The 26370-nt window shown below is 36.7% G+C and overlaps 2 protein-coding genes across 2 annotated transcripts; both read left to right on the top strand.

The window, feature by feature from the left end:
- The first annotated feature begins 523 nt into the window (after positions 1-523).
- acsl4b (acyl-CoA synthetase long chain family member 4b) lies at positions 524-9564 on the top strand. The gene is made up of 15 exons (XM_043240692.1): positions 524-682; positions 2498-2731; positions 3148-3325; positions 3686-3795; positions 3889-4027; positions 4109-4259; positions 4824-4947; positions 5032-5103; positions 5186-5325; positions 5795-5964; positions 6051-6125; positions 6234-6428; positions 6519-6633; positions 7901-8058; positions 8258-9564. Exons 2-15 carry the CDS (start codon positions 2501-2503, stop codon positions 8413-8415), a joined length of 2016 nt encoding a protein of 671 aa, XP_043096627.1. The 5' UTR covers positions 524-682; positions 2498-2500; the 3' UTR covers positions 8416-9564.
- A 412-nt stretch (positions 9565-9976) lies between these two features.
- Positions 9977-25734, top strand: stag2a (stromal antigen 2a). Its single transcript, XM_043240691.1, has 34 exons — positions 9977-10277; positions 10898-11023; positions 11389-11464; positions 12994-13128; positions 13463-13559; positions 13640-13716; positions 13825-14029; positions 15118-15269; positions 15365-15438; positions 15514-15637; positions 15727-15825; positions 15954-16033; positions 16113-16220; positions 16392-16500; positions 16777-16894; positions 16991-17094; positions 17665-17757; positions 18034-18123; positions 18261-18464; positions 18553-18623; positions 18793-18880; positions 19335-19415; positions 19503-19595; positions 19680-19851; positions 20290-20417; positions 20500-20601; positions 20687-20835; positions 21065-21193; positions 22173-22378; positions 22482-22707; positions 22783-22875; positions 24047-24173; positions 24334-24411; positions 24949-25734. Exons 2-34 carry the CDS (start codon positions 10986-10988, stop codon positions 24970-24972), a joined length of 3750 nt encoding a protein of 1249 aa, XP_043096626.1. The 5' UTR covers positions 9977-10277; positions 10898-10985; the 3' UTR covers positions 24973-25734.
- The last annotated feature ends 636 nt before the right edge of the window (positions 25735-26370 follow it).

A 26370-nucleotide genomic window follows, 5' to 3' on the forward strand; every position in this document is an offset into this window, starting at 1 on the left:
CTGTAAAGATGCTTTTAGATTTCCTGATAGCAAATAAACGGTAATTGACCGAGCTAAAGCTTGTGGCAAGTGTGGAGAGGACTATGTTAGCACACCACATGAAACTACATCAGTCAGTGATGTGTTTATGTGGTCAAAGTAAATGAACTGCTACACCTAAGGCACATTTCCATGTCAGACCTGCTCGGAGTTGGTAGCTCTGTGATTCATGACCAATGACCCACAGCTAGTCTCCAGTGATTGTTCACATTTTCTTGGAATGCCTTTCCCTCAACAGTAAATGTGCCTCAGCCGAGTGGGTGTTTGACTAATAGAACGATGTGTTCTTTAAAGTTTGAGAAAATGTTTGCGTATGACGTGTCTGATTGTGTAAGTGAGGTAAAGGAACAACTGTTTGTCAAGACTGAGCATAAAGGAAACACCTCCTAATATATTCCCTCTAAAAACTCAGACGTAACCTTAGAACTTCCTCCTCAGAACTGTCTGCTGATTGGCTGAGGGCAGCGGGTGGGCTCTATATGAGGTTCGCTAGAACTAAGATTGTACAAGAGACATCCAATCAGCCAAGAGAACCAGAGACGGAGACAGAGAGAGTGAGAAAAGGGAAGCCCGAACCTCCTGTTGCAGTTGGCCGTCTGTCTGAGAAAGGAAAAGAACTGCTGTGCACAGTTTTTATTTGAAGGTAAGATTTCAGCTTACTGTGTGTCTTAAAATGATTCTGCCTCAGGTTTCAAGTTTGACCAAAAGATGGTGGCTTTTTTTTTTTTTTCTCGAGTTGTTTACAGTAACGTTAGAATCTGCAGATGATGTTTTTGAAGTGTAGTGTTGAGAGGCAGTAGGCATGATGTTTACACTCATACGCTGTTTAGAAATTAATGTAAATAAAGATTTTCAGTATGACAATTTATCTGAATATGCGGATCAGTGTGGTTTTTCTTTTTTTAAGGATTTGATGGAAGACTAAATGGTCAAAGTATACTAAAATACGTTATACTTTTTAATCAGTTCAAAAGTAATACAAATTATTATGTTTAATAATGTTTTATAAAACAAAAACAAAACTATTTAATTTTTATTCATAAAGCCCAATAGTTCCCTAGTATGTGTAACTGCATTATTGCATTTCCTACTATTTGCTAATGTTAAAAATCCCTCTTTTTATGTTACATCCTTGTGCAATGTGCTTGTACTAATGTAAACTGAAGAAACTTTTGATTTTAAAGATGTATAAATTTTAAAATAAACATTCAGACAAATAGCTGCTGTAGATGTGTTATGTATATTCATGTTCATGTTATATATATATATGTTCATGTTAACTAATTAATGCTAATGGGTGAAACTATATTATTTTACCATTACAAATTAAAGATTTAAATAAAACAAAAAAGAAATACATGTCTTTATAATTCTATAGTTTTCTACTTCAATGTATTTCACACTGTCATTCATTCCTGTGAATTCTTTCTATTACTCCAGTCTTTGAGTGTTTGTGATTCTTCAGAAATCATTGTAATACAGGCTGCTGATTTGGTGCTTATTTTAAATATACAAAATTGTTGCTTCTCAATGTGTGTTTTTGGAAACTGCTTTTTTCGAGATAAATAGAAAGTTTAAAAGAAACCTCATTTGTTCGAAATCTGCATTTGTGACAGTGATACAAGTCTTCACTTTCTCTTTCAATCCATTCATTGCACTTTATGAAGGCTACATATTATGCCAAATAAAAGTGGTTTTACAGGATGTGTGTTTGTTTGACAGTTGAACAGTTTTCCCAAACATTTAAGTGGGTCATCTGACTTCCTGAACACGCCGTTCAAATCTTTCTAAACTGTGATGTCATCAGTTTAGAAACAGCAGCTTTCCTAGAGGCTGCTGCTGTAACTTAAGCTGGAGTAGCATGTGTGTCTGCGTACGTTGATATGATCTGTTCTTTTGCAGCCAGCAGATCATGCAAATGAAACTGTTTTTTGTTTCAGTTAATCTGAAAGCGAGCATAAACTGCTCTGTTAGTCTTTTTTTTTTAAAGAACAACACAAAAGAAAAGCCTTTATAATAGTGCCAGGGAATCAGCCTACACATCCACTTGAGTTTGATCTTATGTCTTTGCGTGTCAGTGTGTATGTGTGTTGCACAGAATAAATATTTAGTCTGTTGGCTCACTGCCTTTGGTCGACCACAAACACGGGTGTTTCTTTCTTGAACGTTAGTGGTAGATTTGTGGTGAATTATTTCCTAAATCAGCCATTCAATCTCACGCATGTCTAAAAAATCATACTTCTCTTCCTCTTTTTCCATTCCACATCTACATTTGATAACCTCATATCATGTGTATTGGATGCCTGTTTTTCTGTGTCTTCTTAGTGTCCCAGAGGGGTTTCAGTGCAGTTCTAAGTGTATGATACAAAGAGAGGATTGAAGTTTTTGATCATGTGTTGTTGCTATTTAAGCACTCTTGTAAGATGATTCATATGGAAATATGTCGGTCTGTGTGCAGGTCATGTTGCCCCAGTGTGAGAGAGCACGGAGTAAAAGTGGTCGTCCAGAAGGGCCGTATCGGGCGGTAGAAAGTGCAGATGCTCTCGCTACACAGGACTTTGAAGGCGTGGACACGCTGGACAAACTTTTTGCACATGCTGTGAAGAGATTTAGCAATGCACCTTGTCTTGGCACCAGAGAGGTCCTAAGTGAAGAAGAAGAAAAACAACCAAATGGGAAGATCTTTAAGAAGGTAAATTCATTCACCGACTTAAATCAGTATCAGCTGAATCAAGTCAAAAATACTGGTCACACTTTATGTTAGGTGTTGCTATTGAAATGGGATACCCGTAAAGTTAGGGACAGCACCCTGCGGCCTCATATGGGAACATTATATTTTAGTTAATTTCTCTGAGATTATACAAGTCTGGATGTCCTGTAAAGAGACTTTTTTTTTCTTAAGAGGTTAAGGTACCCAGAGTGTAATTATAAAAAACAGAAATAAATTAGAGATGTAATTACATATAGATATTTTTAAAAATGTAAGTACAATATAAAAACATGTATGTACACAATAAGTGCCTTGTACCAATTGATTAATTTAAATGTAAGGACAGGGTAGTCCAAAATATTGACAGTATATAGAAGTGTATGTGTTTTTATTTGTAGTTGGTCCAGGGGGACTACAGCTGGATGACCTATGAAGAGGTCAACCAAGCAGTGGATTCTTTTGGCAGTGGTCTGGCAGCTTTGGGACAGCAACCACGCAATACCATTGCCATCTTTTGTGAGACACGGGCAGAATGGATGATCACAGCACAGACCTGCTTCAGACGCAACTTCCCATGTAATGCAATCACACTAACTCTTTTGCAAGAACCATACTGAACAGACATGTGACATGTGATTAATATTCTGTTTCTGAAAACAGAGTTTCAAACAAAAAATGTAAATACACGTTCTACAATGGCTGTGTTTTACCGCATGCTTTTGCTTTGTTCTGATCTATTTTTCATATGGTGCAAAAAAAAACATTTACATAAAATATATGTTGCATAGTAATAACTTCTTGTTTATGTAACGCTTGCATAAAAGTAATATCCCTGCCAGCCCTGTATGTATGTACGTATATATGCAAACCTTGCAAATCCTGTGTACTTATGAAACGCAACTGTACGTTTGTGTGTGTGTATGTGTGTGTGTGCAGTGGTAACGCTGTATGCAACTCTGGGTGAAGATGCTGTAGCCTTTGGGCTGAATCAGTGTGGAGCCACTCATCTCATCACCAGCACAGAGCTGCTGCGGACCAAACTTAAGGTACACAAAGCTGCAGACACGCAAGTGTGACTGTCTTTATCAGTGGGATCTGGTTAAACGCTAATGTTATATTACTCTTTCTCTCTCTCTCAGAACGTTTTGAGTGCAGTTTCAGCGCTGCAGCATGTTATCTATGCAGGCAGCGGTGAAGTTTGTCATGCTGATTACCCACAGTCTCTCACCATGCACAGCATGCAGGAAGTAATTGAGCTTGGAGCAAAGCCAGAGAACTGTGAGTAACATGAAAAACAATTATTTATACAACCAAATTTAGTTGATTCACAAGATGAGCCTCTCTCTCTCTCTCTTTCAGTAAGCAAAGAGTATGAGAAGCCTACGGCAACTGATCTGGCGGTGGTGATGTACACCAGCGGGTCTACAGGGAAGCCTAAAGGAGTGAAGATGCAACACAGTAATCTGATTGCAGGAATGGCTGGGCAGTGCCAGCGGATCCCGGACTTGGGGTGAGAAACAGTAACACTGTTCAGTAATTTGCATGTTTTTCCATACACTACGGACAAACAAATGACTTCCAGTTTAAATTATGTCACGTCTAGTTAAAAGATAATGCATTAGTAGAGTAAAACCTGAGTAGGAGTGTGTGGTGAAGTAAATACGTGGAACGGCTGAGGCGTGTGGGTTTAAAATTACACGAATTATGGAAAACTAGCAGCTGACGAATAAATGCATGCAAAAATGAATATAAGTTAGTGTCCAATCTTTCAAACTAATCTTAGATCCATGTTTGTGTGTGTGAGGATTATTTATATACTGTTATGGTATTTATACATTTTTTTTAATAAGCTTTTATTTTTTTCTAAATAGCTTTATTTATCTGTTTTAGTTTTATTAATTTTATTACTTCAATTTGTTTGTATTGTACTATTATTTGAGCATTTTTAAATTTTATTTTTTAATGGTTAAGTTTATCAGAAAATATTTATATTTTATATCATGTTCATTTCAGTTAACAAAAATACATTTTAGTAGTTTTAGTTAACAATAACAACATCGCTGTTCATGAACAGGTCCCAGGACTCTTATATAGCTTACCTCCCACTGGCACATGTTCTGGAGCTGACAGCAGAAATATCATGTGTGTCATATGGCTGCAGGCTTGGATACTCCTCCCCACACACACTCACAGACCAGGTAGCACGCGCAAACATACACACATGCTCTTTTCCTCTGTTCTGTTGACTTCTCTGTGCTTGACCTGTGCACTTGTCTATGCAGTCCAGTAAAATAAAGATGGGTGGTAAGGGAGATTGCTCTGTGCTTAAACCCACCCTGATAGCGGCAGTACCGGTGAGTTTTAAAAATGACAAAACGTGAAGTGTTTTTGTTCACGTCTCCATAGTTGTGTTTATGGATCTGTTGGTGTGTGTAGGAGATCATGGATCGTATCTGTAAGAATGTTAATGGGAAGTTAAGAGACATGTCAGTGATTCAAAGGACTCTGTTTAAAGTGGGATACAACTATAAGCTGCAGAAGGTCTCACAAGGAGCCGATTCTCCAGTGTGTAACATGTGAGTTAGTTAAACAGGTGGAGTATCTATCTATCTATCTATCTATCTATCTATCTCTGTTTGTTTGTCTCTGTTTGTCTATTTGCATTATTGGCAAGACAAATAGCTATAAAATCATATAGCCAAAAAGATTGCACCTCAGCTGCATACAATGAAAACTATGCAAATAAGTATGCTTTGCATATTAACTGCCTCAGACTCAATATTTGCTGACTTTTTTTGGCCAGGTATATATATTATTATGCTAAAAACATACTAATATGTATTTTAAATATAACCTTTGCTTATTTTACAAATACATTTGTATAATACAAGTTGTGCTGTAATTTCAACATTTTCTCTGATGGGTAAGAGATAAAGTGATAAGTGATAAAATGTGGCCTATGTGCAGTGATGCAATTGCAAAATTGGCCCGAATGAAAAGGTCTCTCTTTAAAATGGTGATGTTTGAGATGATTGTGTGTTTCAGGTTGTTTTTCAAGCGTGTGAATTTGTTGCTGGGAGGGTGTGTACGTCTGATGTTGAGCGGAGGGGCTCCACTTTCTGCTTCCACGCAGAGATTTATGAACGTGTGTTTCTGCCCTATCGCCGTGGGTTATGGCCTTACAGAGACGTGCGGAGCGGGAACTATCTCAGAATGTTAGTGCGCACACATTTTTCCTGCATGTTGAAGTAACTGGATTCCTGTGCCAACATGTTCAAAGTTGTTTTGTGTGTGTTTGCAGTTTCTGATTACAGTACAGGACGGGTTGGAGCTCCCCTCATTTGCTCTGAAATTAAACTGCGAGACTGGCCTGAGGGTAAGACAGACACACACACACACATGTGCAAACAACAACAGCAATTGAGGGTTCTCAGGTTCACTTCACATTCCTAACTTTCAACCGATCTCTCTCTTTCATCATCAGGTGGATACACCAGTCAGGACAAGCCACACCCACGAGGGGAGATTCTGATTGGTGGACCGAATGTTGCCATGGGATACTTTGGGAGTGAGGGGGAGGGAGAAAATGACAACTTCTGGGTGGATGAGGCAGGGCAGCGCTGGTTTTGTACTGGAGATGTCGGGGAAGTTCATCCAGACGGTTGTTTGCAGATTGTGGGTGAGTAAATTCTTACGTCAGAGTTACGTCAGAAAGACGTCTGCAGTCCTGTCAAAATTAACATACCAATCCTCCACTTCCTGTTCTCAGATCGCAAGAAGGACCTGGTAAAGCTGCAGGCAGGTGAATACGTATCTTTGGGGAAGGTAGAATCTGCCCTGAAAAACAGCCCCCTCATTGATAACATTTGCGTCTATGCCAGCAGGTACACCACAACTTTATATCTCACAATATTCTGTATCTAGAGATTAACCTGGATAAAGCATCCTGCATAACTCATCTGGATAATGTCACAGTGAACTCATATGGACTCATGTCACAGTGTTGTTGGTCATAGGTGTTCATACTGATTGATTTTATAAGTGTCCATATACACAGTTATTAATCTAACAAGTGGGGTGCATGATTCTACCAAATATATTTTAAGTAATTGATTAAATTGATCAAATATGTGACCCTGGACCACAAAATATATTCTATAAATTTCCTACTGCAAATATATCAAAACCTAATTTTTGACTAGTAATATGCATTGCTAAGAACTTCGCTTTTTTCATAATTTTCTCAATATTATGATTTTTTTTGCACCCTCAGATTTCAGATTTTCAAATAGTTGCATCTCAGCCAAATCTTGTTCTAAAAACCATACATCAATGGAAAGCTTATTTATTCAATTATCAGATGATTTATAACTCTTAATTAAAAAAAGACCCTTATGAGTTCTGAGCCACATATGCAAGTAAAGATATTTGTAATGTTACAAAACATTCCAACTTTTCAACTTTCTGTTCATCAAAGAAACATAAAAAATTGAAAATAACAAGAATAGTTCCTTACCAAATCATTATATTGCAATGATTTCTGAAGGCCCGTGTGACACCAAAGACAGGGGGTAATGGCTGCTTAAAATTCAGCATTTCAATCACAGGATAATAACCTTTTAAAGCATATTAAAATAGAAAACAATTAGTTCAAATTGTAATTTTACAATGTTACTGTTTTGCAGTGCTTTTGATAAAGTTAATGCAAGGTTTGGGAACATGATATACGTTTTTCAAAGCTTAACAGCATAATCTTTTTTGTTTTAAACTTTATTTCTGAGTTTTAGGACAATATTACAGAGGAAAACAAGAAGACTAAACAAAAACAAAACAGAACAAATGACAAAATTATCTTGATACAATCAATCAAAAAACAACAACAAAGTGCTAGAACTAAAGAATTACTCTAGCAACTCAATCTTTTACAGAAGTGTATTGTTAAAGACTTTTACAATTACTTATCCATGGCTTTAAAGCAAACATAAAGCCACAAAACTTGTCCTTAATCTATGTTTTTATCAAACCACTAGGCTACATTAATATGTATACTGATAACACCTAAACTTGTTATGCGGGCTCCAAAACCAAAATACAGAGTAAACACATGCCATCAGTTAAGTTTTAATGTGTCCTTATACTATTTCCGATCAGTGATCAGAACTACTTGATCAGCTTTGTGGTGCCCAATCAGAAGCAAATGACTGAACTGGCAAAAAAGAACGGGATAGAGGGTGAGTGGGAGGAGATTTGTAACCACACCAAGATGGAGGAGGAAGTACTAAAAGTCATCAAAGAGATCGCAGTCACGAGTAAGCACATTTTAATGTTATACTGATTTCTCAAAAATGTTTAGGTATGTTGTAGAAATTGGAAAGGTGTTTTTATTTTGACTTTTTTTGGTGACCAAGTTTAATTCTAAACAGTGTCGGTTTGTAACTACAGAGATTTGTGTGTTTGATACTGTTTAATACAATCTGTGTGTGTGTGTGTGTGTGTGTGTGTGTGTAGGTAAACTGGAAAGGTTTGAAGTTCCACAGAAGATCTGTTTAAGTTCTGAGGCTTGGACTCCAGAAACAGGGCTGGTGACGGATGCCTTCAAACTAAAGAGGAAAGAGCTGAAAAATCATTATAAAAAAGACATTGAGAGGTTATATGGAGCTAAATGATGGACAACTAATCATAATTATAATCATAATCATAGTATTGCATCAAAATGCAGTTTTACTATGATCCTGTCTCACTCCATACACTAGACATGAAAAGTCTGCCGATTGGGATTCATGCACATGTAAAGTCACTGCCAGTCCTGCTGATCTCAGTAGAAACACCATTCTTCTCCCTGCTGGATGTAAATGGTCATTACTTCCTCTGTGAGTAAGTACTGCGAGGCATAGATTTATTTAATGGCAGTAAAAGATGTATGCATTGCTGTTATATTATTTTATAGAATTTTTTTTTTTACTTAAAAAGTGCATTAAAGCATATCTATGTCAAATTGTTTTTAAATGTTCAAAAATTGCCACCTTTACTTGAAAGCATTTTGGGGTGCATTTGGTAAATGTCAAAATGTTAGTTGCTTGTTGTTTTTGTTCGTTTGCTTGATTGTTTGTTAGAGTCCATTAAACAAAAACTGATGCAGCTGCACCCAGCTTTCTGATTTCTGATGGCAAGAGTGGTAAGAGCCACACAAGACCGGCAGAAATAAAGGTGCAAACTGTCTAAAGGAATATAATGTGGGATGAGTTTATGTTTACATTTGTATGGGAAATGATTTTATGTACACCATATGATTTTAGGTACGACATAAAAGGGAAGATTCTTTTTAATGGTGTTTGTACATTTTCAACTTTGCTCAGGTGCTCATACACAGATGAATGGGTTAAAGGCAATACATAATGTGTAAAGTGCATTGGAAATGAAACAGAAAAATACATATTTTTCCTGTTATTCTATATATTATACTACATAGTTTTATTTCAAAAGCTATAGCACCATTCCTCAGCATAAACTGTTTTCAACGTACATTTAGCCCATTGTTTGCATAAACATAACAAACATGCTATTATTGTTTTTCTGTTTGTTTGATTTTTATGTCTGCTTTTTTCTTTTTTTTTTTTTTTTTTTTTTTTTACTTGTATTTACTTCTATACCTGTGAACTATTTTTTTCGGACTCTATATTGTAATATCACAAATTTTCTTTATAAACAAATTATTTTTCCTTCTCTGTCCACCTTCATTTCACAGATGTTGACTCTTCTCGCACTTTCTTGACTGAATGCACATTTCAGCTGTATTAAAAAATGCCCAATTACAATTATTGTGAGTCACTCTCATTTAAAAGCTGAACTGTCCAAAAGAGGCACACAGAGTTGGGTTATTTTTCTACCTGTTTATCTGTCAAACCTTGTTTTCTGTACAATGTTATTGCTAAATTCCTGCGTCTCACCGTGTGAATCAGCCTCGGTAACAAGGAGACCTGGGCATTTAACCCTTTTCTGTTAGAGCTGTTGTTCATTTGTCAAAGTCTGATCTATTCTTCTTGAACTTTTCCATTTAATTTGAAATGGCTTATGTCCTCGGATCTCGCTGACACGAAGTCATTCGTATCATTTATATTGTTTGTAAATAAATAGTCATTTAGGACTAATGTCTGTCCAATTCAGTATACAACCACTGTAAACCAACAACTGTTCATTAGCAGTGGTAGTCCCATGATGTGCATGTATGTGTGTGGGTGTGTTTGTGTGTGGATGCTAGTATGTGGGTGTGGGTGTGTGTGTGTGGACGCGTATTAAGTGTGTTTTGGGTTTCTCGCGGCCGTATTTTTTTTTACTCCTGTCCGCCCATAGAAGCAAACTGATTCTTCCAGCTACGAAACACAAACAGAACTGAGCCGGTTCTACTTGGAACGTATTTTAATGTCTTAACCACGGAACTCCGGTCCGGTTCGGTACCGTTCGGCGGCGGCGGCGGCGGCGGCAGCAGTTCTGGGCGGTTTTTGATGCTGCTAGACTCACGCTGAGGGAGGTGAGGAAGGAAATGGCGGACGATCTTCATAAATATCCGCTTTTTTGGAAAAAAATAAAATAACTAAAAGACGTTTTCCTGTGACTTCGTTCGGGAGATTCGTTTGTCAGAGTCGTTCATATGTCAATGGAGTTTGAGTCATTAGTTTGAATAGTGAGAATTAACGAAAGACTACAGTGTGTCTCGTAGGAGAAAATGTCAAGTTTTAATGGGGTTTTGCGGTGAGTTTTATATTGTTTTGCTGGGTTTGGGGCGGTTTTAATGACTGTTAGAGGAGCTGGAGGCCCATTAGCATGTTAGCATGCTAGCTTGTGTTTACGGAAATCAAACTCAACATTAAAAACACAATTAATACATTTTCACACGCAACACGAATATATAGAAATTTCGCTTATTTAACCGAGTTTATACAGTGTTTATAGTTAGATTTTGCGTTCAGTAATGTTTTTGACAGCATATGTTTGATATTTGTTATTAAAGTCATACATATATACACACGTCCTTCACGCAGACAGACGCGCGAGAATAACCTCGTTTAGTAACTGCACCATTAATCGTTATAGTTGTTTACGTGGTTTTATTTTTTATATGCAAATAATATGTATTTTTTTATGCTGCAGCATGTGTTTTTCAGCTGTGTGGGTCTGTCTGTCTACTGCAGTGTGGGGACACTTATAAACTCCAGAAGAAACGGAAGATGTTGACAAAATGATAGCAGCTCAGGACCTTCAAACAGACTTCCACCAGTAAGTACCAGACGCAAACTAACTTGCTGCTTCTTCAGCCAGACACTGTCCCTGTCTCTAAATCTGACTATTCAGCATTTATGAGCATCATCATAGACACATTCATCAAGAAGTACAGTATCTGCTACATGACAACTTGCTTACTTTGTGCTTGTGTAAGGTACAACACTGTGTTCATATTTGTAGGAAAACAGCTCATTAAACTTTATCTTGGCGTTTCAGCCCCGTATGCACACAAAGCACATCTGGTGTCTCGTTAGAGCTCTGTAAACACCAACACTAAATGAAAGCACCTGTAAAATATATACACCTGAAATACTCCACATACGCACTGCTGTAATCACTGGTGCATTTTGTTTGTTTAGGGAAGGATACTCTCGGCTCTTGGACACTGATCTTGAAGATCTCGAGGGTCGGAATGGCAAATCTGGGAAAGGAAAGGTACTTTTTAGGCAGCGACCTCAGCTGTTTTATCACACAATCAGCTTTCAAATACACAGTTAAACAGATATAAGGCTGCGTGATTAATCATATAAGACGAAACTGCAATATAGTTGTGCTATTTTATTTCAATAATTTTATCAAATCTGCAGCTCATGAGTTGTTTGCAAAAAAAACACAATATCATCTCTGCATGAGCCTTCAGTTTGAGTAGCTTATAATGCAAGTTTGGGAATGCAGTATGCACCAACTGTCTTTAAACCAGCTGTTGTTAACAAAAAAGAAGATTTGAGGGCTCCCTGAGGTTTTTCTATTAAATAAAACCTTAATGGTTTAGCATTTGAGAACAATAAATTTAAAACAGTTTTACTGTTATTTGTCTTAAATTTATTTTACTGTGGAATATTATAATAAGGATATACCTTATTTTGTCTTTTATTATTATTATTATATAAATATATAATTACAAATTGGCTAACCTAGAGTTTTTTTAATTACAGTGGGAATATTTAAATCACAATTTGAGCAATGCGGCATTAAAAGCTTGTTTAACCTCTTAAGACCATAGAAAAACATTTTAGAAAATTTTAGAGCATTAAAAATAATGTAAAAAAATCTATTTCATTCAAACAATTATGTTATGTCCCCAGTTGAGGACATCATGACTCAGTTTCTTTAAAAAAAAAAATACAATTTAATATAATTTCTTGTTATGTCTCCCAAATTGCATAATAAACATGCTTTTAGTCCCGGTGTCCTCATATGAAGATATGTATGAAAACAAGACAGAAAGTCATATTTTGATCTGAAATACCCAAAACATTTTCCTGAGATGTTGATTTATGACACCTAGTTAAAAAACAGACCTAAATAATAATACAATATTATCATATTTCCATAAGAGACCAAGGAGAGGTCTCTAATCATTTGATATCTTTGAAAACCCCCAATGTGCTCTTTACAGGACATCCAGACTTTTTTTTGAAAATAGCACTTTTAGCATAGTTCAGTGTAGATCATTGAATCTGATTAGACTACAAGCATATCATTTAAAAATGACCAAAGAGTTTAGATATTTTTCTTATTTAAAACCTGTGTGATATCACGGCGCCTGCTATGCCCATGGTACGGCAGCAAAGTTCCTTGATTATTATGCCATAATGAGAGTAATGCATCTTTTCATTTTCCATCAGGCTTGGTGCACGATGTAACTACAGAAGAGTTGAGTTTTTGGTAGTTTTTAAACAGGAAGCTTCTGGTGTAATCAGATTCAATGATCTATGCTAAGCTATGCTAAAAGTGCTATTGCCAGACTTGGAGATCAGCTGAATGGATTCAAAAACGATAAAACGCAACTTTTAGTTAGAGAATGAGCCTATTTAAAAAAAAAAAATAGAGTGTTCCTTTAAAACTATGACATGTAGAGTCTCAGAGATATTTACTAAAATGTAATGTCCACATATGTGGACACCAGGTAATATGAGGTTAATAATTTCTAAAATTTCTTGCTTTTTGCCATTTATGTCTAGAAGGGGAAAAAGACTCCTGGAGAGAAGTCGAAGGGGTCAGAGGTGAGAGGTCGGGTAAATGGCCACCATCAGGAGAGTGATATGGAGAATCTCAGTTTGTTTGAGATTGTCAAATTGGGCAAGAGTGCCACACAGGTACCAGCATACACACAAACAACTTACACTCAAACAAGATACACGCTGATTTGTCAGACAGTATTCATTCACAGACCTAAATGCTCTCTGTCTCAAAGTGCTGGGATGTATCATCAGAGTAAATCAGCATTTTGTGTGGTTAGTTATTATATCCAGGTCTAACTACAGTGTATGCTTTCTGTGTAGGCTGTGTGTGTAGGAAAGAATGTTTAACTGAGCGAGTGTATGTGTTTGCTTTGTATCTCTCTCTCTCTCTCTCTCTCTCTCTCTCTCTCTCTCTCTCTCTCTCTCTCTCTCTCTCTCTCTCTCTCTCTCTCTCTCTCTCTCTCTGCAGTCAGTGGTTGATGATTGGATTGAGTCCTATAAGATGGACAGAGACACCGCTTTGCTGGAACTCATCAACTTCTTTATCCACTGCTCTGGATGCAAAGGTGTGTGGTCTTCAGGTGTAAATAAGTTTGCATAATTGATGTTTATATTTTGGCTTATTGAATGCGTTTGTTTGTTATAGGTGCTGTGAGCTCAGAGATGTTTCGGCACATGCAGAATTCTGAGATCATCAGGAAAATGACTGAAGAGTTTGATGAGGTTTGTTAACATGTTTATACCACAGATGTTTTTGTGGGTAGAATCTATGATGGGATGGAGGAGATGTATGTGGAAAAAGAGTTTAAGAGTTTGTGTGTTTGTGTTCAGGACAGTGGTGATTATCCGCTGGCAATGGCAGGTCCAATGTGGAAGAAGTTTAAATTAAGCTTGTGTGAGTTCATCGCGGTTCTGGTTCGACAGTGCCAGTATAGCATCATCTATGATGAGTACATGATGGACACGGTCATCTCTCTCCTCACCGGCCTGTCAGACTCACAGGTCAGAGCGTTCAGACACACCAGTACCCTGGCAGGTGGGTGATTTTGGGCTAGGTGCTGTGCAGAGTTCAGAAAAACATACTACCTGATAGGAGTGGGTTATGTGACCACAATTTTATATCATTTTATTTCACGGTAACAATATATAACAGACAGGTTTTCTTTAAACAAGGTGTTTTATTATATCAAAATTCTAATAGATATTTAATAATTTTTATCACCAGGCTAATACTAGCCCACACCATAAATAAATAAATAAGAAAGAAGCTGCATTTATTGTATAAAGTAATCAAATGTATACTGTATAATGTATGTACACTGCATATTCTTCAGTGTAAATTAAATATTTTACAATAAGGTTTCATTCATTAGTTAATGTATATGCGCTATAATAGTTAGTTATAACTATAGTTAGTTATAATAGTTAGTTATAACTATAATAGTTATAACTATAATATAATTAGTTATATATTATACGCTATAATAATTTTTTATTTTAGTTGATAAAAATACATTAGTTTATAGTTTGTTCATGGTGCATTAGCTAATGTTAACAAATAAAACATTACTTTAATAATTCATTAGTAAATGCTTAAATACAAATATTGGATTAATAAATGCTGTAGAAGTATTCTTCTTTCTTAGTTCACGTTAACTATTGTAGGTAATGTTAACTAATGAACCTTATTGTAAAGTTTTACCAAGATTAATTTTTTTTTTAATTCACAAAAGCTTATAAAAAAATATATAGTCAAGAGCAGTGAGAGATTTTCTCACTTTTGTTGTTTGACAGCAGCTTTTAATCAAACAGCAGGAATTTTAGACTTGTCACTTAAAGAGCTGCCCAGATCCAATGTACTGTTACACGTTTTCTGTCTTAGCTGTTTGCTTTCACTTAAGTCTTAAATTACTGTGTGTATGTACTTGTAAAAATGGGCATTTTGACACATGCAAGTGTGTGTATTTAACCTCTAATTTATCTCTGTGGTATACCATCTTCCTGTGAGTGCGCCTCTAGATATTTAAAAAAACTTAGTTTATGCTGACTCTGCTTTCCATCAGTATGATCTTTTTGATAAAGGTATAAATTACACACTCTGACCTTTTTTTTGGTGTATTTCAGCCATGAAACTGATGACCGCTTTAGTGAATGTTGCTCTGAATTTGAGTATTAATTTGGACAACACACAAAGACAATACGAGACAGAACGCAACAAGAGCATCGGGAAACGAGCCAATGAACGCCTGGAGCTCCTGCTGCAAAAACGCAAGGAGGTGATGCATACACACACACACACACACACACACACACACACACTCACTCACACTCAGAAACCTGATTCAGACTTGGTTATTTTTGTAATTAATAGCTCCAGGAAAACCAGGATGAGATTGAGAACATGATGAATGCCATTTTTAAAGGAGTATTCATCCACAGATACAGGTAAGCAAACATCCCAACAATAGAATGATTTAGTGAATTCAAGTTTCAAAATAATCTAAGAATATTTGTGCGCAGGGATGTGATTGCTGAGATCAGGGTTGTCTGCATTGAAGAGATTGGTATGTGGATGAAGATGTACAGCGAGGCTTTTCTTAATGACAGTTACCTGAAGTATGTGGGCTGGACCATGTATGATAAGGTATCACAAACACATTCACACCGATTGGTTCTTATATACAGGTCAAACCTAAACATGTCACGTCTCATCCATCATTTTTCATTCTCCAGCAAGGTGAGGTTCGTCTGAAGTGTCTTACTGCTCTTCAGGGTTTGTATTACAGCAGAGAACTCAATGCCAGACTGGAACTCTTCACCAGCCGCTTCAAGGTAAATCTTTTACTGGGACTCTTAGTATGGCAACCCCATCTCTAAGTGTGGATTACTATTTGTCACTGAATGTTTTATTTATTTATTTATTTTTAAACTGACATTTCTCTCATTCTTTGTCTCTGTAGGATCGAATCGTTTCTATGACTCTAGATAAGGAATATGATGTTGCTGTTCAGGCCATTAAGCTCCTGACACTGGTCCTGCAGTGAGTTCAGCATTCAGAGTCTCGCTTTTATTTTAGAAATGTCCTTTTACTATGTAATTGTGTTTGTTTGTGCACACAGGAGTAGTGATGAGGTTTTGACAGCAGAAGACTGTGAGAGCGTCTATCACTTGGTTTACTCTGCCCACCGACCGGTGGCCGTCGCAGCAGGGGAGTTTCTCTACAAAAAGTAAATGTCACAGCTTTTTTTTTTTTAATCATAGCAACTCCATGCTTCATTAAATACCAGTGTAATTAAACACAATGGCAGCATTAGTTTTAACCATAATGCATCTTATGCTCACCATGACTGACTGATTCCCCTTAAGACTGTGCATGTATGCTGGTGCTGTGTTCCCAGGTTGTTCAGTCATCATGGTCCAGAGGATGAGGGGCGGCCCAGGAGAGGCAGACAGTGTTTGAATGCTAACCTCATCAGAACGACTGTCTTGTTCTTTCTTGAGAGTGAGGTGTGCTTGATGTGCTCAGCGTGCTATGTCACTTCTTAATGTCTCGTTATATAAATATTTTGACTGAGCAGGTCGCAGTATTTCACATGGTTTTTTTCCTTCTCTGAGATGTCAGCACATTGTATGAGAACAAAATGTGAGGCAGTTAGATTATTTGAAAAAGTAGGCAAAATAAGAATTTAGCCTAATTTATTCCTCTGAATGGAATAGTAACTGAGCAAACCGTGAGACAGTAGGTTGGCTTTTTAAGATATCATGAAAGTTTGTGTGTTTTAGCTGCATGAGCATGGTGCCTACCTGGTGGACAGCTTGTGGGATTGTGCGTCTGAGCTGCTGAAGGACTGGGAGAGTATGATCAGTCTGCTGCTGGATGAACCTTACCCTGGAGAGGAGGGTACCTGGCTATCAATTCTTTTGTGACAGGATCAGAATTTATCAAAAAAAAAAACTCATTCTTAACTACTCAAACACCATGATGTGTGTGTTTCAGCTCTCACTGATGCTCAAGAAGCTGCTCTGGTTGAAATCATGCTCTGTGCTGTCAGACAGACCTGTGAGTGTCACCCACCCATCGGACGAGGCCCTGGCAAAAGGGTGAGACAAACACAACATTTTGGTTTTGCCATATTAGTGAGCACATCCCATAGATGCAAATGTTTTCACTCAAAAGTTGTTTTTCTTTAACTGAGCACTGAACCTATTTCAAATAGCTATTTGTGTAAATGCGTAAAATCTTAGCATGAAATAAAAATGTTTTTGGGGTTTTTTTTCAAATGTGAATTACATATCCGTGTATGCTGAACATTTAATTTAATTTCATTCTCATTTATCATTTAGTCCACTTAAACACTGCATGTTTCCTACAGTTGGCTAATAGCTCACATTCAGATCTGCCTCCATCCAGTCATGTATAGAGTCTCTGTTCTGTATGGATTCTATATTGATCTGTTCCTATCACTTTGATAAACCTGTTTCTATCGCTTTCATTAAAACTCTAAAGCAAATGCATTTGGCTGATTGTTCTTTTCAAATAGAAAGGACCACTTATGTTTATATCATGTTAAATGAAACTGATCAAATATTTTTCTAAAATAAATAAGACTTCTGTCAGTATTTATGAATGTGTATATATAAATGTGTATGTTTTTTCTTATTCTGGCACAGGTTCTGACAGCTAAAGAAAAGAAAACTCAGTTGGATGATCGAACAAAGATCACAGAAACATTTGCTGTGGCTCTGCCTCTGTTACTGACTAAAGTGAGTGATTCCATGCATTGCCAGAATTGAGTAATGCTTAAATAACAAACAAATGTAAAAAAATGTAAAAATAACTTTAATTGCAGTCATTAAATCCTAAACACAAATGATTTTGTATTGCAATACTGATTGGCTTTTTGGGCATAAAGCAATGGTCTACGATGTGCTGCTTAAAGATACTCCAAATAAATGATTGCAACCTGAATAAGAATGGAAACCAAGTGATTTCTGAAAAAAAAAAAAAACCTCTCGAACATCATTCTCTTTATTTCTCAGTATTCGGTGGACCCAGAGAAGGTCACTAATCTGTTGCAGTTTCCTCAGTATTTCGATCTAGAGATCTACACAACCGGTCGGCTGGAGAAGGTAATTATTCACATACAAAACCAATTAAGTCACATTTAACATCAAGAAGGTTTATAATAGTAGTGTCATATTTTAGAATCAACACGTAAAGTCAAGAAATGATTGAGAGTTATTGTTCTGTTGCTGATGTCCTGCAGCATCTGGATGCTTTGCTGCGCCAGGTCCGGGATGTGGTGGAGAAGCACACAGACACAGATGTGTTAGAGGCATGCTCCATGACATTCCATGCACTGTGCAATGAGGATTTCACCATCTATAACCGTGTAGATATTGTCCGCAGCCAGATGCTTGATGAACAGATTGATAAGTTCCACCGACTGCTGGAGGATGTTCTTCAGGAGGTGTGTGTGTGTGGTCATTTTCCCTGCATAACTGTTCTTTGTAATTTCACCATTGTAGTTTCAACTATAACTGCTTTGTTTCATTAAGGGAGAGGAGCCTGATGAAGATGATGCCTATCAAGTTTTGTCAACACTCAAAAGAATCACAGCCTTCCATAAGTAAGAACAAACTTTGTGGCTAAAACTGAGAAGTTCCAAAGGTCCTAAAACATACTTTTTCCCCCATTTTTAAAATTCTTTTGATTTTGGAGTTCAATAAATTCAATAAAAATTCACAAAACTTTCTTTATCATAACTGTGTGTGTGTCTGTGTTTGTGCTCCCTGCAGTGCCCATGACCTCACTAAATGGGACCTTTTCACCAGCAACTACAGACTTTTGAACTCTGGTCTGCAAAACGGAGATATGCCTGAACAGGTACTGACTACTAATCCAGGGACTTAACTCATTTTGTTACACTGGCCTGGGTGCATGCCTTATACATGGTGTTCTGCAATGAAATGTTGTTCCAAACTAACTTAATGTTGCTTTAATGACCGGTAATGGCGTGAAATAAAGCACATTGTTTTTATATACTAATATTAATATAGAAATATAATCAAGCAACAATGTATGTAAGAAAAAGACAAAAGCTGTTCAATGGTCTTGACTGGATCTAATGTAACATACAGCATCAAATATTTTTTTGTTAATATAATATTCTATTTTTGCTAGCAGTGGAGATAAGCCCCTTAAATTAAAATTAATTGTCATTGAATTAAATTAATCTTTTTTTTAACCCCAAAAGTAGTGCCTACTACACTTCTCTATAGGCCATATTTGGTCTGTGTGCCATGTGTTTTATTATATTGTTTTGTTTTGTCTTTTATAGATTGTGGCTCATGCACTCCAGTGCACTCACTATGTCATACTCTGGCACTTGGCTAAGGTCTCGGAGGGCAGTGGCAGTAAGGTACAACACACACACACACATACACACCCAGACCTGTGTTGAGACTGTCATTTGTGAGGGTTTTGTCACACTCTCGTCCCATTTCAGGATGATATGGTGCTGTTGCGGAGGCAGTTGAGAGCCTTCTGCATGATGTGTCAGAGGTATCTGAATAGTATCAGCACTGTTGTCAAGGAACAGGTGATTGTGACTTTTCTACGCCAAGCCCCTACATGCCTTTGTGTATAAGGGATTCTGAGAAAATAAACTTTTTGTGTGTGGCAGGCCTTCACCATTCTTTGCGATGCACTCTTGATCTTCAGTTATCAGATTGTGGCTTCGGGGCGGGAAGCTTTAGAGCCCTTGGTGTTCAGTCCTGATGCATCCTTACAGAGCGAACTAATCAACTTTATCCTTGATCACGTGTTTGTTGATCAGGATGAAGACAGCAGCACAGGTAAATGACAAATAGGACAGAGGACCATTTTGATCCACTTGAAGCACTGCTGTGTGAATTTGAGTGTGTGATAATATGCAGTCTATGCTTCCAGACACAGAGATCAGCTGTTGACTTATGTGTAGTGGTGTACACAACTATTAGCACAAAATGAATTTTTCAGCAGCCTGACATAGCAATATGGCTCATTAAATGATTTGAGTGGGTAGTGGGACTGCTGTTTTATCAAACACTGTTTTTCGATATAGATGGATTTGTTTTATGATTGAGGAAAATTACGATAGAATTTTCAATTTTGCGTGAACTATCCCTAAATGATGCTGCTTTTGGAACAGAAATGAGATGCTGTGAAATGAGAAATAATTTCATTAATTCATTTAGAAGCAAAACAAATAACACACTACCAGTCAAAAGTTTGGTGACTTGATTATCTTGTAGATGATGAGGCTGGTAAGATTGAAGCGCTCCATAGACGCAGGAATTTACTGGCCGCCTTCTGCAAATTAATCATCTACAATGTGGTAGAGATGAATACAGGAGCAGATATCTTCAAACAATACATGAGAGTGAGTCTCACTTATGTTGTAATGTCTCTCTGTTTTTGTTACTTGATGCTTACATTGACTCACTGTCTCTGTCTGTGTGTAGTACTATAATGATTACGGAGATATTATTAAGGAGACCATGAGTAAAGCACGTCAGATCGACAAGATTCAGTGTGCCAAGACTCTGATCCTCAGTTTGCAGCAGGTGAGGCAACGCTTCCCTCTTTACTCAGACCAGCTCACCGAGTATCATATAAAACAGTAACAGACGTGTGATGTTTGTGTTTCAGCTGTTTAATGAGATGCTGAATGATCTGGGCTGTAACTCCGATCGGTCCACGTCTGCATTCTGTGGGATTAAAGAACTGGCCCGACGCTTCTCACTCACGTTTGGACTTGATCAAATCAAAACCAGAGAGGCCATTGCAATGCTCCACAAGTAAGAAAATGTAAACTCTCTTGCTGTAAAGTCTCAGATGTGTTCTGGTTCTTGATCTCGAATCGTTGGATTGGTGCTCCAGCCACTTTCTTTATCCTGTTTGTGTAAAACTGTATTTTATTTATCAGAATTGAATTCTGGCACCAGCATTAACATTGAATCCTTTTAGTTGAAAAGGGGCGACTATATGTTTTTGTGATAGAGTGACAGTGTGTGTTTCTGTCTTTAGGGATGGAATAGAATTTGCCTTTAAAGAGCCCAGTCCACAGGGAGAGGGTGGCCCTCCTCTCAACCTCGCTTTTCTTGACATCCTCAGTGAGTTTTCCTCCAAACTACTGAGGCAGGACAAGAAGACTGTGTAAGACACTCATATTGAGAATCCCTGCTGTCTCAGATCCCTCAAACACCCTGTAGTTTTAGGAAGCCATTAGTTATAACCGATGGCTTCCTAAAACTACAATAAATAGTTATAAACATTTAATTTAGGTGCTATTTGCAATATAATCTGATGTGATATGGATAAAGGTTACAACTTTTTTGCTAACTTGCCCCATTTTTTTAACTAAGGTAAAAACCAGCACACAAATGTATTTGAGAAGTAATACTATGAACCAGTAAATTTGAATTATTATAAATATTTAAAAAAAAATGTATTGTCATTGAGAATTTTTTTTTTTTATTTGTGCCATTCATTAAATAGGCTTCACTGTATAAAAACAGCGGAACATTCTGACATCTAATGCCAGGGTTGCAATTCTGTTATGCTTTGAGCACTGTTTTTAATGTATGTAAATTTTTAGGGCATGCAAGCCTTTCCCCATCACTATTCATACTTAAAAAACTTTTCAAATAGATAAAAACGTTTTAAGGTGCTATCTATGTCAGCACTTGATAGCATAATTTGTGACCCTGGTAGATGTGCAGTTGTGATAAGCTCATGTGATACATTTTAGTGTCAGCTGACATGTAGATTTTACCTGCAAAAGTTCACCCAAAAATGGAAAAGGTTGTAACCAGGCCGTTTTGGGTCATCATTGACCTTTTTTCCTGCTATGGAATTCAGTGGTGAACCCAAACAGCCTGGTTACAATTTCTTCAAAATATATCCCTTTGTGTTCAGCAGAACAAAGAAATTCATACAGGTTTGGAACTACTTGAAGTTGAGTAAATGATGACTGAATTTTCATTTATGGGTGAACTATTCCTGTAAATATACACGTGTTAAAATTCTGTTTCTCTGGGTCTCTAAAGGTTAATGGTGTGCTGGCTTTTAAATTAGTGCCTCTATTGAAGTATATTTATGTTTTTTTTGTTTGACCTCCGATCTCTCCCTTCAGGCACCTGTATCTAGAGCGGTTCATGACCTTTCAGATGGCTCTGCAGAGGGACGACTGCTGGTTACCACTCATCTCCTACCGTAACTCTCTGCAGGCGGGTGCTGATGATGACACGCTTTCTGTCATCAGCGGTTTGAGCAGCAGGAGCTCCTCCCGCAGTCGCAGGAGCAAACCACTTGCTGCCAACAAGAGAAAACTACCCGAGGGTACATATGCATTGAATTTTAATCATATGATTAATTCTAATCTTTATAGATTATTCTGCAATCTTAAGGGTAAAACTGATTTGTCTCTCTGTCTGTTTCTTAGAGGAGAGCAGCTGTAGCAGCAGTGATGTGAGCATGTGGGTAAATCGTGAGCAGAGTGGCCCACACACTCCTGTAATGATGTCATCACCCCACATCGTCTCTACTGTCCAGCGGGATGCAAAGAAGCTCCGGCCTGAGCAGGGGTACATGGGAGTTTATAGCATGAGCAACGAAACGCCACACACACCTCTGCAGCAGCAGCAGCAGCACCAAAACATGGACTACAAGTAAGCTCATAAACGGTTTTCAACACGCACACACTGATTATTAAAAAAATGTATTAAGATCTGGTTTGTTTTCAGCTCTCAGGTCGCGTGGATGATGGCCCAGAAACAGCAGCATGAAAGAGCAAGCCTGCAGTATGGCAAGATGAGAGGCCACATTCAGCACAACATGTAAGTGCATATTTATGTACACGTGTTGGATTTAGATTTACTTTCTTCAGTACATTTTTCTCAGTAAACAATTCAGTAAAAAAAAATTGCAATAAATTGATCAAACGTGTCACCATCTGGATTTAACAAAGCAAAAAAGTGCTATGATCTGAGGTTGCTGCTGTTATTTAGGTCCAGCTTCAGCAACATTTTGTGCCCAAAGAATGAGGTCAGCTGACTACCTGAACATTCTGAAAGTTATTCCGTTAATAGATTTCTTAATGTTCTGATGGCATATTCCAAGATGACAATGCCAGGATTCATCAGGCTCAAATTGTAAAAGTGTGGTTCAGGGAGCTTGAGACACCATTTTTACACATGAATTGGCCAGCAGAGTCCAGATCTTAGCCCCATCGAGAATCGTTGGGATGTGCTGGAGAAGACTGCGTCCAATTCTCCCAGCATCAATACAAGATTTTAGTGAAAAATTAATGCAACTCTGTATTCAAATAAATTATGAGACATTGCAGAAGCTTATCGAAATGGTGTCAGGGTGAATGCATGACATAATCAAAGCTAAAGGTGGTCCAACAAAATTAGAGTGTGTGACTCTTTCTTTTTTTTTTTTTTTTTTTTTTTTGGACAGGCAGTGTATTTCAAGTAAATGCTGTTCTTTTGAAATTTCTATTCATCAAACAACCCTTAAAAACACGCATAACTTTACACAAACCTATAAAACAGTTTTCAATATTCATTATAACAAATGTTTCTTGAGTCTCAAATGAGCATATTAGGATAATTTTCAATTGACATTAATAAAAATGAAAAAAAAAAATACTTCAAAAGTTATTTAAAATATATTCAAATAGAACAATTGTTTATTATATTAATGTTACTGTTTTACTATACTATATTTTCTTTTGAAAGGTAGTGCTTAAACAGTGGTGTACCTTTATGGATTTTCTGGCCAGAGTATTAGTTTATTAGTTATATAGTTTAGATTAGATTATTATATTTGATACAGTTTTACTTTTTGTTGACAAACTAGCATTGTTCCTGTTTTATAGTTTTTAAATAGGGTTGCCACAGTAGCAAGATTTTGACAATTTTGTTTTTTGATTCCTCTTTATCTCACATGATCATTTACATTCTTGCACTCATTAAATTTGTAAAAAATGTGCTTGTTTGCTAGCCGGCGTGGCAGTGGGCTGATGGAGGATGATGAGGAACCGATTGTAGAGGATGTGATGATGTCATCAGAGGAACGATTGGACGACCTTAACGAGGGCATGGACTTCGATACCATGGACATTGATCTGGTAAGGGAAAGCATTATATCAAGCAGTAAAAACACAATGATAGCATTGCTCAGATCTTCACATAATCCATCCAATCTAGTTTCCTTCAGCTACGGGGTCTAGAGAAAACACATTTTTGTATCATTGTTTTAAACTTTTTTTTTTTTTTTTTTTCCTGAAGCCTCCATCCAAAAACCGCAGGGAGAGATCCGAGCTTAAACCAGACTACTTTGACCCTGCTTCTATCATGGATGACTCTGTAAGTCTTCTTTCATCAGCCTGTTTATTCATTCATTTATTAATCCACTTTATAATTTATTCATTAGACGTGCTTGTTTGAAATCCCTTAGATTTACATTAAAGGAGGGACCAGAGGATTATGTGCTTTTTATCTTGTGCCAGTAGTCACCCGCGCAGCATTGTGGCAGTGAATTTACGTTAAATTTATTCCAGAATCTGATTTGTTCTCTGTTCATTTACTCATCACTTTGAACTGACAGATAAGATGCTAAGGAAGAACAAAGTACAAAAGATGCATTCATGCCAGAAACGTTATATATAGCAAACCAAAAACCTATGAAGTTTAAAACCATATTTTGGCCACATTTCATTTAACTTTCAAATAAGCTCTTTCGTAACCAAATTAAACCTATTGAATATATAACCATTATTAGAACCAACTTGAATATAGTTGTCATTATATTTCTTGCTCTTGGTGTGAACGGGACTGAACCCTTTGCACCTGCAATGCTGGGGGTTATAAAGTGACTCTGTGTTTTTTTTTTTTTTATAACAGGTCCTTAATGTCTCCATGTTCTGAGATGGGTCCGTGAGAGCCGTGACATGTTTTCCTCATCTGATTTCACTCCATGGACTAAATGCACATGATGGTGCTGCGTATCTTTCCCTCCTGAAAACACACCATAGCTTTCCATCTGTACATAATAACAGCCCACAGGGCGACAGACATTTTTAGCATGAGATCAGACTTATCTATTCATGCTCTTTTGTAATGGAGGTTTAAATATAGCTGGGTTTTTTTTGTAACTCCTGAAGGAGTTTTGATTTTTAGATAATTTTGTAAAGACAATCAATTGTAAATGACTTTATAAAGGGTGATTTAAATCTAAAATTTATAACTCAACTTTCCTTAAAGGGTTTAGACTTGCAGTGTCTCTTTTTTTCCACAGTACCTTTCTCCCTCTCTTTTTTAAATTCATCAATCATGTTTTCATTTCTCACAAGCCTCATATTTTGATGATGTTTTTCAATACTTACTTGACTGAGTTTCTTGGACTGAAGGTCTTTTAAAGGTCCTTTGAGAACTCTAAGCACTTGTACTTATTGGCTAAAACTTAGAAAGCCCACCCCTCCCTTAGAGTTAAATTTGTTTTTTGTTGTTTTTTTTGGTCAACTTAAAATTTCAAAGGTATTTCTGCATTAAGGGCATTGCCCCCTATTTTCACAGAAAAGCTCTTTCTGTAGAATATATCTAATTTCTTTTTAAATATTAGAAATAGATATTATAATATATTGTTATATATCTAAAAAAATATATATATATATAAATAATATATATATATATATATATATATATATATATATATATATATATATATATATATATATATATATATATATATATATATATATATATATATATATATATATATATATATATGTATATGTATTATTTTGTTTTACACAAAATGTGTAATGTAATGTGAATCATTGCTGATTTATATTTAACTTAAATGTTTTATGTTTGGTATCCAACCTACTGTTTCATTCACATTGCATCTGTCCTGAGAGAATCAAAATTTTCATTTTGGAAAAGCTCCACTGTGAAAAATTCTATAATCTTTCCCCTTTGTGTGGTTCATTGAGGTTGTGGGTTGTTTTTGAAGTTAGGTAGTTGAAACCGTGAACGGCTTGTTAATCAGAGTGAATTATGATGATTGTCTTTGTGGTGAGAAATCTTAGTAAATGTAACCATGGTGATTTTATGCCGGGTAAATACATTTCTGCATGGAGCTTTTGGTCAGGATTAGAAAGGAAGCGTCTTTTTTATGTTTCACACATAGTTGGTCATTTGTCCCACTTTGATTTTAATTTCCGGTCCTGCAATGTCTTCTTATTTCCAAAAGCGTGTGAGTGTATGTATTTTAATGTATTGGACTGTACATAAAAACCAAGATGTTTTTATTCTATTTACAAG

This window comes from Puntigrus tetrazona, chromosome 5 (assembly GCF_018831695.1).
Source record: "Puntigrus tetrazona isolate hp1 chromosome 5, ASM1883169v1, whole genome shotgun sequence".
Lineage (NCBI taxonomy): Eukaryota > Metazoa > Chordata > Actinopteri > Cypriniformes > Cyprinidae > Puntigrus > Puntigrus tetrazona.

Excerpts from the sequence above, each read along its gene's own strand:
- stag2a (XM_043240691.1), top strand. The coding sequence starts at position 10,986 with ATGATAGCAGCTCAGGACCTTCAAACAGACTTCCACCA. Across the intron at positions 13,129-13,462 it reads TGGGCAAGAGTGCCACACAG|TCAGTGGTTGATGATTGGAT; the intron begins GTACCAGCATAC and ends CTCTCTCTGCAG. Across the intron at positions 19,596-19,679 it reads GCACTGTTGTCAAGGAACAG|GCCTTCACCATTCTTTGCGA; the intron begins GTGATTGTGACT and ends TGTGTGTGGCAG.
- acsl4b (XM_043240692.1), top strand. The coding sequence starts at position 2,501 with ATGTTGCCCCAGTGTGAGAGAGCACGGAGTAAAAGTGGTCGTCCAGAA. Across the intron at positions 3,326-3,685 it reads CTTCAGACGCAACTTCCCAT|TGGTAACGCTGTATGCAACT; the intron begins GTAATGCAATCA and ends GTGTGTGTGCAG. Across the intron at positions 4,028-4,108 it reads TGGAGCAAAGCCAGAGAACT|TAAGCAAAGAGTATGAGAAG; the intron begins GTGAGTAACATG and ends TCTCTCTTTCAG.